Raw genomic sequence first — 14728 nt, 5'->3', positions numbered from 1 at the left:
CAATGTTCTGGTTGTCTGGCATATGGGATCACAGAGGGGAGGGATGCGGTTAAAACTCCTAGGAATGGTTTCCTACAGATTAAGCCTGGTCTTGGATTTAGAAGCATTTTTATTGGAGATTCTATATTTTTTGTACCGGACTAGGCTTAATCTGTGTCTGGGGAACCGGCCATAGTTCACCCAAATTACAAAATGACATATTGGTTTCATTACTCTGTATGCAGTCTATGGACAAGGTATGACAGCAATCCATGCTTTGGTTTAGTTTCCCTGGCACTGTTTCCACATGCTTACGTTTTAGTATTTGTGGCACAAATCCCATTCAAGTCATGGGACCGATATTAGCATTTTTCGCGCATAATGTTAAAATCATTTGTGACTTTGTTGAGCATCACAATACATTTTAGATACTTTTGGATGATTTGGACTTGATGCGTGAAATGCTAATATCCTTCTCATGACTTGAATGGGATTTGTGCCACAAATGCTAAAAGGTTAGCATGTGGAAACAGTGCCATGGAAACTAAACTAAAGCATGAATTGCTGCCATACCTTGTCCATAGACTGCTTACAGGGTAATGAAACCAATATGTCATTTGGGTGAACTATTACATTACTTACAGGAGCAATTAGCCATCCTGGGAAAATCGACAGATTTTTCACGTAGTCGGTTACTGGACCAACGCTCTTAACTGCTAGGCTACCTGCCGCCCGGTTCCCTATCCCTTTAAAGCATAGTTGGAGTTGTTGGTGAAGGAACTAAATGAATGTTGTTGAACCTGCCCTAATCTCTCTTGACAGACTGTTAACATAAATGTAAATCCAGTAACTGACGTACACAAGATTTGGTTCTGGGTACCGATATTAAACCTGCCCTCACTTTCCTCACCAGCCTCAATGACAAAACCAAAAAGAAAGCCATCACGTCATTTGAGAGGGACTTCACACTGGCCAGCTTAACTGGCCAGTTGGACTACAGCGGCTTTGAGAAGGCTGACATGGTCATAGAAGCTGTGTTTGAGGATATCAACATCAAACACAGAGTCATCAAGGAGGTTGAAGCTGTAAGTAGCGCTGAATGTTAAAATCAGGGCTGTGTTCATTAGGGCATGCAACGGAAATAGTTTTCTAACACAACATAAATAAGCATTTCTTATTGGACAAGATGTTTGTTTTAAATTAACTTTTGTGTTTCATCGCAGGTGATCCCCCCTCACTGTATATTTGCCACCAACACATCTGCTCTCCCCATCAAAGATATCGCTGCTGCTAGCATGAGGCCAGAAAAGGTATGTTTACTAAGAGTTCAATAGGGAGCAGACGTCTAGAATTACCTCTCTACATGTTTTTTGTGGTTGGGGCTGGGTACTGTGACAGCAAAACATTATTTGTAAGTAAGCAAGTCTTGGACAACTATGCCTTGTCTGAGCCAGAATGGTTCAGAGGGACAGGAGCCTCTGTACTGTGAGCAGGGCTCAAAATTATTTTAAAAATCATAGTACTGGTGGTCCCAACTTTAAAAAGTTAGGAGCACCACATGAAATTTAGGACACCAGATGTATTTTTGTAATTGATTGAGAAACTGCCTATATGGATTCTAGCTACTTTTGAAGCACATGTTGTGCCCTAGAAACTAATTTGTAGTACTGTAAATACATTTGTTTATTATAAAAGCTCAAATGTTGTTACGAATACCTATCATTGAAATTACAAAGTCATTTGTGGAGTATTAGGTTTCTAGATTGTGTAAAAGCACTATTTTCCTATTAAGATGCATTACATTGAAAATTGTACACCGTCTCTTTGAAAACATCAGGAGATATGTCATTCATTCATTGCTATGATCATTGATCTCCTGAAGAAGCTATCTCTTTTCCTTTCTTTCTGTGCCCCCAAATGTTTGGATATACTGGTAAAGTTACCAGGTAGCTAGCTAGCTAGCCAACGAGGTAACATGACTGAGCAAAGTGTAAACAATCGTTAACGACGTTGAGTTTTAGAACTGCCCACGACATGGTTTATGAGTGTAAAATGCAGTATAGGAAAATAGAAATGTTCCACTGGTAATATGGGTCACATCTTTGACCTGGTTAAACTAAAAGCAAGCCGTTTTTGCAGTAGTAATGGTGCAACCATGACGCTAATGAATCTGCACTCACTTGTTTCTGTAGGGTACTCTGAAAAAACGGTACAGTGAAGCCTAATCATTACAATAATTGTTATCTGGGAGATTTTTTTCATAGTCGCACAGTGCTCCCAAAATAAAACTCCTGGTCGCACAGCAAAATATTTATTTGCACTTTAGAGCCCTGACCGTGAGGCAGATTGATGTACAAGTAAATCCCCTGGACAGGATGCTAGTCTGTCACAGGGCTTTACCCCTAATCCATCTTCTTGGTTGAGTGCTTTGGTATGACTCGACCGGGGCAATCCCAATCTCAGTGCGGACACACAAGGCCACTGAGTTGGTTATTTTGTATAAATGGATACAGTTAAATAAAGTTGTATTGTATTCTCTATTCCTGTAGGTGATTGGCATGCACTACTTCTCTCCAGTGGACAAGATGCAGCTGTTGGAAATCATCACTACAGATAAGACCTCTAAAGACACCACCGCCTCTGCTGTAGCTGTAGGCCTGAAGCAGGGGAAAGTCATCATCGTTGTCGGGGTGAGTGAGCTTCTGCTTAGTGCTTACTTCCTGTATTCTTCCTAAGCGTGTTGATAAGCATAATGATGCTAATACATGGATTTTATATATAAAGTGCTTTTCATGGGCCCATAATAATTTGTGTTCTTTGTTGTTTGCAGGATGGACCTGGGTTCTACACCACCAGGTGTCTTGCTCCTATGTTAGCTGAGGCAGTGAGAGTACTACAGGTTAGTGTTATTACACACACACAAACTGGACGTGTCCGAATGCCCATACTAGTGTACAACATACTTCACCTGCATACTATGTATTCTTCATCGCATACTATTTAGCACGTACCGTTTAGTAAAAAGTATGCAGTATGCCACAACCCAGTAGCGGCTCCTTACTGGCTGAGTAGGTGGGGCGGGGCCGAGTGCAGGTGGATTTTTCCAAATTCAACAGGCATGCATCGCATTAACCAGCTAATTTCCAATTCGATACATTTCTCTAAACTCTGAATAGAATAGCAATGGAGTTATACGCCTTCTCAGGCTGGTTATAGGCAGACTATCACATTCGACCTATACCATAGCCCATCTATCCTATTTAAAAAGGACTGAAGACAGAAACGGAACATTTGGTTTCATTTCAACATATTTATTAGTGAAACCAAAGTGCTTTAACATATATACATTAAGTCAAATAGCCTAGTACACACACAAAAACGTTTCAAATGTTCAAATCAAAAGGCGATTACACAGAAAAGCGTGGACATTCGGGTACAATTTCAGAACCGCTGGACAGCAACATAATAAACTAAAGCACTGATCATTGGGAACGAGATCAGAATGACTACTAAGGCTTGCTCCATAAATTTAATAATTAAATGGGTAGCCTCGCAAAAGGCCTGATTTAACATGACATCAATAACGCAGCCATATACCGAGTCCCCGGTGCTGACACATTCAGAAATCAAAAGATGGTTTAGGATTTACTTTAAAAGCTCTGAGGAAGGCCAAGAGAACAAACACTTTTCAATGAGAAAACAGAAATCCAGTTTGGTAAAAAAATACTTCGGTTTTCAAAGATGTAGCCTGTGATGGATGGAGCACAAACACTACTTAGCCTTCATTTGAACACCACCGCAGAAGCTTCGCTATTTGGCATCTTCCCATTTAAGTAGCCTAGTTTTGTTGTTTGGCTACTTGAAGAGAACTAGGCCCTATCACTCGAAGCCCACCTCTTCCAATGCATTGTGGAAAAGTGTGTATCGAATTCTACTAGATGGAAAGCTGAAATTAGTATAATATCTTGGCATTTAAACCGTACTTGATCTTTGAAAATTCACATACTATAAAATGTTAAATTTTTCGCATACTGACAATTTGTCATGCGCTATTGCGTTGTTTTGCATTATTGGTTAATTTCGGTAGCCGTATGACATCCGATCCGGGCATTTAAAGTATACTTGAGTTTCAAAATGTCACATACTATAAAACATAAATTTTTTCGCGTACTCAAACTGCCTATTATTTAAGACGCAAGTATGAGTATTCAGAAACGGCCACTGCGTTGGGATGGTGTGGGTATTGCATACGTCCAATAATATTTTATATTTACCTTTATGTCTGTGCTGTGTGTGTTCTCAGGAGGGAGTAGACCCCAAGAAGCTGGATGCCCTGACCACAGGCTTTGGGTTCCCAGTGGGTGCTGCTACACTGGCTGACGAGGTGGGTATTGACGTGGCTGCCCATGTAGCTGAAGACCTGGGCAAAGCATTCGGCTCGAGGTTCGGAGGTGGAAACATTGAGGTGCTGAAGACTATGGTGGAGAGAGGATTCAAGGGTAAATTCTTGTTTGCAGGACTTTGAGACGAAGACTCTTTCTTAATCAATATTTCCTCGATCCCTTGCATCCTCTCACCTTGCCTTTTTCTCAAAATGCATTGGGGAGGGACTTTAAATATTGTCCTCCATTTGAGGTTTGAGAAGGAGTCAAGGAGAGAGTGGACGCGAGGAATCTAGGGAAAATTGTGGGAGCCAAATGCTATAATGGTAATGCATGGTCATCATTGGTATATCTGATACCCAATTTATTTAATCAACAGGCCGCAAATCAGGAAAGGGATGCTACGTCTATACACCAGGACTTAAAAGCAAAGATGTCAACCCCGATATTGAAGACCTCTTGGAGAAATACAAATTGACACCAAACCCTTTAGTGTAAGTAGTAACCACTGGGGAATTGTCTTCTCTAAAGCAACTTAAAGTACATTGAATGCATAAAAACTAAAAATCTGCATTTGTTACCAACTGAGCCATATAGGATCATACACTCACCACACCACCACTTAACCCTGTCTGTATCTTCTCCCTCCAGGTCTTCAGACTCTGATGTCCAATACCGTCTGGTCTCTCGGTTCGTCAACGAAGCAGTTATGTGTCTGCAGGAGGGGATCCTGAACGGCCCTGTGGAGGGAGACATAGGAGCTGTGTTTGGTCTGGGATTCCCCCCCTGCCTTGGAGGTGAGTGTTCATTCCATACCAGGGGTATTCATATACAGTTGAAGTCGGAAGTTTACATACACTTAGGTTGGAGTCATTAAAACTCGTTTTTCAACCACGCCAAAACTATCATTTGTTATAAAGAAATTTGTGGAAAGTCGGTTAGGACGTCTACTTTGTGCATGACACAAGTAATTTGTCCAACAATTCTTTACAGACAGATTATTTCACTTATAATTCACTGTATCACAATTCCAGTGGGTCAGAAGTTTACATACACTAAGTTGACGGTGCCTTTAAACAGCTTGGAAAATTACAGAATAGGATGTCATGGCTTTAGAAGCTTCTGATAGGCTAATTGACCTAATTTGAGTAAATTGGAGGTGTACCTGTGGATATATTTCAAGGCCTACCTTCAAACTCAGTGCCTCTTTGCTTGACATCATGGGAAAATGAAAAGAAATCAGCCAAGACCTCAGGAAAAAATGTGTAGACCTCCACAAGTCTGGTTCATCCTTGGGAGCAATTTCCAAACGCCTGAAGGTACCACGTTCATCTGTACAAACAATAGTACGCAAGTATAAACACCATGGGACCACGCAGCCGTCATATTGCTCAGGAAGGAGACGCGTTCTGTCTCCTAGAGATGAATGTACTTTGGTGCGAAAAGTGCAAATCAATCCCAGAACAACAGCAAAGGACCTTGTGAAGATGCTGGAGGAAACAGGTACAAAAGTATCTATATCCACAGTAAAACAAGTCCTATATTGACATAACCTGAATGGCCGCTCAGCAAGGAAGAAGCCACTGCTCCAAAACCGCCATAAAAAAGCCAGACTACGGTTTGCAACTGCACATGGGGACAAAGATTGTACTTTTTGGAGAAATGTCCTCTGGTCTGATTAAACAAAAATAGAACTGTTTGGCCATAATGACCATCGTTATGTTTGGAGGAAAAAGGTGGCATGCTTGCAAGCTGAAGAACACCATCCCAACCGTGAAGCACAGGGGTGGCAGCATCATGCTATGGGGGTGCTTTGCTGCAGGAGGGACTGGTGCACTTCACAAAATAGATGGCATCATGAGGAAGGAAACTTATGTGGATATATTGAAGCAACATCTCAAGGAAGTTAAAGCTTGGTCGCAAATGTGTCTTCCAAATGGACAATGACCCCAAGCATACTTCCAAAGTTGTGGCAAAATGGCTTAAGGACAACAAAGTCAAGGTATTGGAGTGGCCATCACAAAGCCCTGACCTCAATCCTATAGAAAATGTGTGGGCAGAACTGAAAAGGTGTGTGCGAGCAAGAAGTCCTACAAACCTGACCTTACACCAGCTCTGTCAGGAGGAATGGGCCAAAATTCACCCAACTTATTGTGAGAAGCTTGTGGAAGGCTACCCGAAACGTTTGACCCAAGTTAAACAATTTAAAGGCAATGCTACCAAATACTAATTGAGTGTATGTAAACTTCTGACCCACTGATTAAATAAATAAAAGCTGAAATAAATAATTCTCTCTACTATTATTCTGACATTTCACATTCTTAAAATAAAGTGCTGATCCTGACTGACCTAAGACAGGGAATTCTTACTAGGATTAAATGTCAGGAATTGTGAAAAACTGAGTTTAAATGTATTTGGCTAAGGTGTATGTAAACTTCCGACTTCAACTGTATAAGCCTGGATGTCCGGAGAGAGTACTACTGGTTTTCTGTTCTATATTATTAATTCTGATAAATTAACTGCGCCCACCTGGTGTCCCAGGTCTAAATCAGTCCCTGACTAAAAGGACAATAATGAAAATCAGCAGTGGAACTGGACTCGAGGTCTAGATTTGAATATTCCTGCTTTATACTATGCTATATGGCACTTACAGTACAGTGTGGGTGTACATGTTTAGGATGTGTATCTAATCCCTGTGGGAATTGAACCCATGACCTAGCACCATGCTTTTACCAGCTGAGCCACACACACAGGATGATCACATGACATGCGCATAAACAGCTCTAGTGTTGTATGTGGTGTTGAACTCTTTTCAGGTTTAACAGTAGGCAGAGAGCCTTTTGTTGTGCTACAATTAGGAATGTTATTTTACCTTCTCTTTGACCTTCCCTGTTTAGTCCTTTCCGGTTTATGGAGCTGGACTTGACAAAAATAATTTGACTATCCAATTTTAGTATTTCAGACTGAGCTATCAGATATGCCTATATTATAATATTATGCTTTCATCATGGGATGGCCTTTTGAAAAGTGTAATCCTACAAACATTGTTTTAACCTTCTCTTTAAACCTTCTCTGTTCAGGTCCTTTCCGGTTTGTGGATACCTTTGGTGCCAACAAGCTAGTGGAGAAGATGAAGAGGTATGAGGAGGTTTACGGCAACCACTTCACCCCGTGTCAGCTACTGCTGGATCACGCCAAGGACTCCAGCAGGAGATTCCACAAGTGACTTTCCCCACCACCATGTCCTACTACCACCTAATAGCAGGCTGCCATTAGAATGTGCCTAGGCCATATATTTGTCTGTTAAAGAAATAAGCACTGAGCTTAAAGAGATGGTTCGGGATTTTGACAATGAAACCCTTTATCTACTTCCCCAGAGTCAGATTAACTCGTGAATACCATATGCTAACTAGTTTAGCTCAAAGACTGAAAGTAATCTAGTGCTAACGCTAGTTAGCATTGGCTCGCGAAACTACCTCTAACTTCCTTCATACTGGACACAGAGACATAAAAAGGCTATCCATGAGTTCATCTGACTCTGGGGACATTGATAAAGGGCTTCATTGCCAAAATCCAGAACTATCCCTTTAAGTTAAAGTTTGGATTGCAGAAGAGAAATCATGAAAGTGGTCAGTTTTTACAAATCACCAAACAAAATAAATGTTTTCAAGTTGTCATCAGAGATTTCAGAATTCATGACTAACAGAAATAGATTTTTTATTGTTTGGTTTGTTTTTGTATTTTGGGAACATTATTTGACGGTTTACTTTTTGATAGTATTCTACTGTAATATCCATCTGAGGCAGGTGTAGACTCAAGGGGCAATCTTAGTCTTCCCACAATGCAAATGTAAATTAAATCCATGGTTACATCCCAAATGGCACCATATTCCCTATATAGTGCACAACTTTTGTTCAGAGCCCTATGGGGCCCTGGTCTAGGAGTGCACTATAAAGGGAATAGTGTTCCATTTCAGCCTTAATAAGTGACTGGTGTAATCCTACTCCTCTTGGCTTGTTCATGTTTTATTGATTGTCATCTACTAATGAGGTAAACATATGTTTTTTAAAAACATTTTATCACGTTGGTCTTTATTCCATGGTTTGGGCAGTGATTGTATAAATATTTAGAGACAGTAAGTTAATAAATAATTATGTTAAAGTCAAATGTGTAGGCCTATGTATATTCTTTGTTTTTCAATGAATGAAAATCAAATTGGGCTAATCGGGTAATTTGTTTATTAGGGGTATTTGATCACATTTATTAAAGAATTGCAGTAGGCTACACCTAGTTACAAGATTTTGTTTTAAAGCGGCAATCAGCAGTAGAAACAATAACGTGATCCCCGCCCCTGTTTCGGTAAAAAGCTGAGGGATGGGGCTGGAGTAATGTCACAACTCTCCAATTCACAGGCAGAGCTATGATGCAAGGACTGGCCATCCATTAAATTATAGCTTTAACCATGTTTTGAGGCTATACTGTGTTTGTTTACATTTACTTGGTTTACAGACATTGGAGTAAAACAAGTTTGTTTTGTGTTCAGATGGTAGGACATTTGAACTAAACTCATGAGGAATTTATAAGTTATATAAGAATCAATGGGTACATTCCAGTTTAAGTCCAAAAATGTATTGTAGCAAGTGCTGATTGCCCCTTTAATCCAATTCGTTGTGTGAGTCACATGTCTTGTTCCTATTGTCTGCAGCAGAGGTAAGGGTGTGTACGGGGGACTGGGGACGTATACAGGGTTGGGCTGGCCTACGGTGGTATTTTTTAGCGGTGGTGGCGCAGCATCCTTTGTACCATGAAGCCTTGGTGCGCTGCATGTGGATTGATGAGAAGGGTGGAGGCAGTTATCGTTGTCAGGATCAAGGAGGATATTCATCAGATTTTGAGAACGTACATGTAGGCTACGCAGGGTATGTCCGTGTTATTAAGTGTGTCCGAGTACAGAATGTTACCATTTTCTGCGAATGACATGAATTGGCTTACCACCTGGGTACCGCTCGGCGGAGGATGCTGCGGTGTAAGACGTGAGTCATCTCCTTGATGCGTGATTAGCGACGTATACGGTGGGAGTGTTGCGGAGAAATCAATTTTCATTTTTACCGTCAAGGATCGAAGGAATAAATATGTCGAGACAGTGCGAGGCTGTGAAGGTGGTGGTGCGATGCCGCCCATTCAACAGGAGAGAGGAGACGATGGACAACGATAACATCTTGGAGGTGAATACAAAACTGGGGCAGATCACATTGAGAAACCCAAGGGCGTCACCTGAAGAACTCATGAAATCATTCACCTTTGATGCGGTCTATGACTCTGAGTCGAAGCAGAGCGATATTTATCATGACACGGTCAGACCCCTTGTAGACTCCGTGTTGCAAGGTTTCAACGGGACCATATTAGCTTATGGGCAAACTGGGACAGGTAAAACATACACCATGCTAGGTATGCCCACAGACAATGAGAGAGGGATCATCCCAAATTCATTTAACCAAATTTTTACGCAGATCTCCAGGTCTCAGAATCAGCAGTATTTAGTGAGGGCATCCTATCTAGAGATCTATCAGGAGGAGGTCCGGGATCTGTTATGTAAGGACAACAACAAGAAACTAGACCTCAAAGAAAACCCAGATTCAGGTGTCTATGTCAAAGACCTGTCTTCGGTTGTCAGCAAGAATGTCATGGAGATCGAACATGTCATGAACATAGGAGACCAGTCCAGGTCTGTGGGTTTCACCAATATGAATGAACGCAGCTCGCGGTCCCATGCCATCTTCATGATCACGGTGGAGTGCAGTGAGAAAGGTGCAGATGGAGAGGACCACATACGGGTTGGGAAGCTGAACATGGTTGACCTGGCTGGCAGCGAACGCCAGAGCAAGACAGGTGCTAATGGGGAACGCCTGAAAGAGGCCACTAAAATCAACCTGTCCCTCTCAGCACTGGGTAATGTCATCTCTGCTCTGGTTGATGGGAAGAGCACACACATCCCTTACAGGGACTCTAAACTTACCCGCCTGCTCCAGGATTCACTAGGTGGCAATGCGAAGACGGTCATGGTAGCCACTCTGGGACCAGCGTCCAAGAACTATGAAGAGTCCCTAACGACCCTAAGGTATGCTAACAGGGCTAAAAATATCAAGAACAAACCCAAGATCAATGAGGATCCAAAGGATGCTCTGCTGAGAGAGTTTCAGGAGGAGATCACCCGCCTGAAGGCCCAACTGGAGGAGCGAGGGATGCTGGCAAAGGAGAGGAGAAGGAGGAGGAATAGCAGAAGACTGACTAAAAGTATGATTGTTGAGGATGTAGCCCACAGAGAAAGAGATGCGGAACTGTGGAAGGCTCTGGAAGCGGAATGGGAGCGGAATGCGAAATACTATATAAAGGAAGAACAGGAAAGCAAGATGAAAAAAGAGGAGGAAAGTATTATAGCGATAAGTAGATGCAACTCCATGGATAACTCTGTAGAGGGCAGTCCCCAAAAAGTTGTTACATCCAGAATACCGATACATAGATTTAGCTCTGTGGAGGATAGCCCCAAAAAGGCTCTTCCCACCAGCGCCCATAGCAGCCCAGGGGCCAGAGAGAAATGGAAGCCATTTGGTGAAAAAGAGCAGATGGAAAATGAAAGGATGATGGAAGACATGCAGAAGGAACAGGAATCCATGGAAAAAATTATTGAGAAATATAAGGTGACAATAAATATATTATTATTTACTCTGTTTATGTATATGAGACAATAATGTGCATTTTGATATCATATTTAATATGAGCAATGATTAATTGGTGATGATAGAGCGCATCAGTCTTAACAATAATATATTATCCATATTGCCACGTGTCTCCCTCCAGGCTATGGAGAGCAAAATATTGGCTGGGGGAAAGAACATTATTGACCACACTAACGAGCAACAGAAGATGCTGGAATTGAAGAGGCAGGAGATTGCAGAACAGGTGGGAGATCATTTTTTTACATTTACATTTTAGTCATTTAGCAGACGCTCTTATCCAGAGCAACTTACAGTTAGTGAATACATATTTTTTTTTATACTGGCCCCCCGTGGGAATCAAACCCACAACCCTGGCGTTGCAAACGCCATGCTCTATCAACTGAGCTACATCCCTGCCGGCCATTCCCTCCCCTACCCTGGACGAATTGTGCACCGCCCATGAGTCTCCCGGTCGCGGCCGGCTGCGACAGAGCCTGGATTCGAACCAGGATCTCTAGTGGTACAGTTAGCACTGCGATGCAGTGCCTTAGACCACTGCGCCACTCAGGAGATCATCTATAAACCAATATGCTATGCCTCTAGTATATCAGAAATATTGCTGTGTCTAATGACCATGTTGAAAGTGGTAAGTCTATATAATATAATGTTTCTCAATGTGCATGCAGGTTTATGCATTGTTTCTTTTCTCTGTGTACACATATCTTAGATTTTGGTCAGCATTAATCTCATATTGTTTGAGTGTAGGCTAGGCCTAGCTCTATTGTGTTTGCATGAATGAACCATGACTCCACAAAGGAATTTCTCTGGAATAAAATGTATTTGTATTTAGATAAGACGGGAGAGAGAGATCCAGCAGCAGGTGATGGCTCAGGATGAGGAGACAGGAGAGCTGAGAGAGACCTTCTCCTCCCTGCAGCAGGAGGTGGATCTCAAGACCAAGAAGCTGAAGAGGGTAAATGGATGACTAACCAGTCCTTCCATATCCAGAAAGCCCATCTAGTGTAGGATCATTATTATGACCTCATGTTTAATTTGAAGTGATTTGAGACAGTGTTTTGATCCAAAATCCTATTTCCTAAAGGATGTTAATATTTCATGGTCTTATTTTGGTTCTCCTATTGTGTTTCCTCTCTCGTTGATCCAGTTGTATGCCAAGCTGCAGTTGGTGAAGGCTGAGATTGGGGATGTCATTGATGAGCATGTAGTAACCAGACAGGAGCTTGAGCAGACACAAAATGAACTCACCAGAGAACTCAAGTTCAAGTGAGTATTAATAACATGTAATCATGCAAGCGCACACACGCACTCAACACACACACTACGCCAACTTGGTAAACTTTTCACAATATTTTTTATGTTTTACCTGCAGGTATCTCTTAATTGAGAATTTCATTCCTCCCGAAGAAAAGAACAAAATTATGAACAGGCTTCACTTTGACAGTGAGGAGGACCAGTGGAGGTTTAGGCCCTTTGTAACTTCAGAAAGGTCAGTGAGTTCACCCAGTCAATACTAGTCTATACTACACTCTTAGAAAAAAAGGTGCTATCTAGAACCTAAAAGGGTTATTTGGCTGTCCCCATAGGATAACCCTTTAAAGAACCCTTTTTGGTTCCAGGTAGAACCCTTTTGAGTTCCATGTAGAACCCTCTACACTATTCTCTGCTAATGTTATTGGTACTACATATTATTGACTGGCGCTGAAAGGACAGCTCCGCTAATCGGACAGGTATAAAGATAGCGGTGTCCAGGGCGAACTTTGTGGTGCTGAAAGGACAGCTCCGCAGAACCAGTTACAGAAATGTCACTGATTAGGGTAGGCACACTTAGTCACAATTTGATTATTTCCTTGTTTCACAAGTCTAAAATAAAAGTATAAAAAAATGTGTCTACTTTGTCACAATATGATATTATATATACTTTTCTTTTAACTTCTTAAATAACCCCTAAACTAGCCTTTCCTCCCGTACACATCTTATTGCAGTAAATCGGCTCATCAGGTGAAACGAAGGCCCACTTCTGTGGTGGGATACAAGAGACCTATCAGCCAATATGCACAGATGGCTGTCACAACAGGAGCTCCATCTAGATACCGGGTGGGTTAGTGCTAGGTTTTTTATCCATGGAAATTAAGTGTAGTGTATTTTTGCTAAATGTATTAGATCTGCTAGATGGAAAATATCTAATCAGTTGTATTTGACAGTATATGAGTTTAAAAAAATCAATTTTGCTCATACTTGAGGGCCATTGACATACTGTACTGACTAATGTCTAGAATACAATTTCCACCCAAAAAATGTAATCATCAATTGCAAATGCTTTCCATCGTCACTGCTCATTACATTAAACTTCCTCTCTCTTTCTCTCTCATTCCTTATTCCTATAGGCTGAGAATGTAATGCTCCTGGAGCTAGATATGAGCCCACCCACCATGTACAACCTCAACCTTAACGGAGCACACCTGGAGCAGGCCTTTGGAGGTCCCGGTAGCCCCAGGAGAGACCTGCTAGTCAACGTCCCCTTCAGGGACAGGACCACTGCATCAGGAAGGGTCCGAAAGTCACGATCCTGGTGAGTTACAGTACCTGTAATAACCTGGTGAGTTTAACCTGCATGGTGAGTTTAACCTGCAGAGGCGGACTCTCTTAGAGTTGCTACATTAACTATTATCTGATTAGTCTTTCCTACTTTACTAATAATTGGCAGCATTTAGAGAAATGAATATCATAATTTTATATGCATTAGTATTGCTGTTAGGCCTACTCTTGAGACAGCAGTTTTGGGATAGTCTTTGTTGCAGCTAAAAATCCATATGAAAGGATCCATATAAGAAGATACTCAAGTTGCCAGCTAAATAGGTCATACGTATACCCTCTTCTTCATTCCCAGGTACCAGGCACCACGTTCATCCTCTTCATGCGTCTCATCCTCTTCATCATCCAGCTCTATAACACAAGGACCCCAGATCCAGTGCTCTCCTCACCCCCAGAGACCCTCCTCATCCATCTATACTCCATTGGAAGGTGCCATTCCAGGGAGCCCCTGATTATAGAACATTCCAATGTATATCATATATGCCTATTTGCTGTGTTACATTATGCAATCAACAATTTCAAAGTATATTATTTCACCAAATACAATTTGTCTGTAACCAAAAGTTTTGCATAATACTTTGTGGAAAATATAGTAAAGCTGAGCTTTTCATTATTTTATATTTTTTCTGCTATCATTATAGCTTATGCTGATGATGACTAACGTAATGTTGAGCTTTTTATGTATTGAAACATCAGAATAAATGGTACAAACTGTTAAATAACATGTATGAACCTACATTTTTTAGTGAAAAGGGAAAATACCTGTCTTTCAAGTCAAATGAACTGCCATTGACAAAAAATAGGGAGAAGAAGAAAAAATCACCAGCCTTAAGGTTTTTATTAATTTTACTAATTTTAGAGGATTTACGCGCTAGGCTAATATTCTATTCTATTCTAGCCTAAACACCGCCATCTCCCCAAAATAGTCACATGTTCTGACAGTAACAACAGTCATGGTATTATTTTATTAGCTATGTATTTTTTTTATAACAAAGTAAAACAAATGTGTTTCAATACTCCAGTGTTTGCCAGTGACAG

General features: G+C 41.3%; 2 protein-coding genes across 2 annotated transcripts in view; both read left to right on the top strand.

The window, feature by feature from the left end:
- Positions 1-7866, top strand: part of hadhab (hydroxyacyl-CoA dehydrogenase trifunctional multienzyme complex subunit alpha b) — a 29434-nt gene extending 21568 nt beyond the window's left edge. The window contains exons 13-20 of the mRNA XM_041848140.2: positions 893-1064; positions 1203-1289; positions 2529-2669; positions 2810-2878; positions 4283-4478; positions 4741-4855; positions 5013-5158; positions 7442-7866. Of these exons, the coding sequence (XP_041704074.1) occupies positions 893-1064; positions 1203-1289; positions 2529-2669; positions 2810-2878; positions 4283-4478; positions 4741-4855; positions 5013-5158; positions 7442-7587 (1072 nt within the window). The 3' untranslated portion in view covers positions 7588-7866. The remainder of the gene's footprint in view (positions 1-892; positions 1065-1202; positions 1290-2528; positions 2670-2809; positions 2879-4282; positions 4479-4740; positions 4856-5012; positions 5159-7441) is intronic.
- A 1204-nt stretch (positions 7867-9070) lies between these two features.
- On the top strand, positions 9071-14400 carry LOC121539558 (kinesin-like protein KIF3B). Its single transcript, XM_041848139.2, has 8 exons — positions 9071-11059; positions 11220-11321; positions 11928-12050; positions 12243-12361; positions 12468-12584; positions 13081-13192; positions 13483-13667; positions 13986-14400. The coding sequence occupies exons 1-8, from the start codon at positions 9494-9496 to the stop codon at positions 14140-14142; spliced, it is 2481 nt and encodes an 826-aa protein (XP_041704073.2). The 5' UTR covers positions 9071-9493; the 3' UTR covers positions 14143-14400.
- The last annotated feature ends 328 nt before the right edge of the window (positions 14401-14728 follow it).

The sequence above is a fragment of the Coregonus clupeaformis genome, chromosome 25 (genome assembly GCF_020615455.1).
Source record: "Coregonus clupeaformis isolate EN_2021a chromosome 25, ASM2061545v1, whole genome shotgun sequence".
Taxonomy (NCBI): Eukaryota; Metazoa; Chordata; class Actinopteri; order Salmoniformes; family Salmonidae; genus Coregonus; species Coregonus clupeaformis.
Note: the sequence above shows the minus strand (reverse complement) of the source record. Positions and strands in the feature narration are given on the sequence as shown.

Bases quoted from the DNA above. Each gene is read 5' to 3' on its own strand.
- LOC121539558 (XM_041848139.2), top strand. From the start codon at position 9,494: ATGTCGAGACAGTGCGAGGCTGTGAAGGTGGTGGTGCGATGCCGCCCA. The intron at 11,060-11,219 runs GTGACAATAAAT...GTCTCCCTCCAG, and splicing joins AAATTATTGAGAAATATAAG to GCTATGGAGAGCAAAATATT. The intron at 11,322-11,927 runs GTGGGAGATCAT...ATTTGTATTTAG, and splicing joins GGCAGGAGATTGCAGAACAG to ATAAGACGGGAGAGAGAGAT.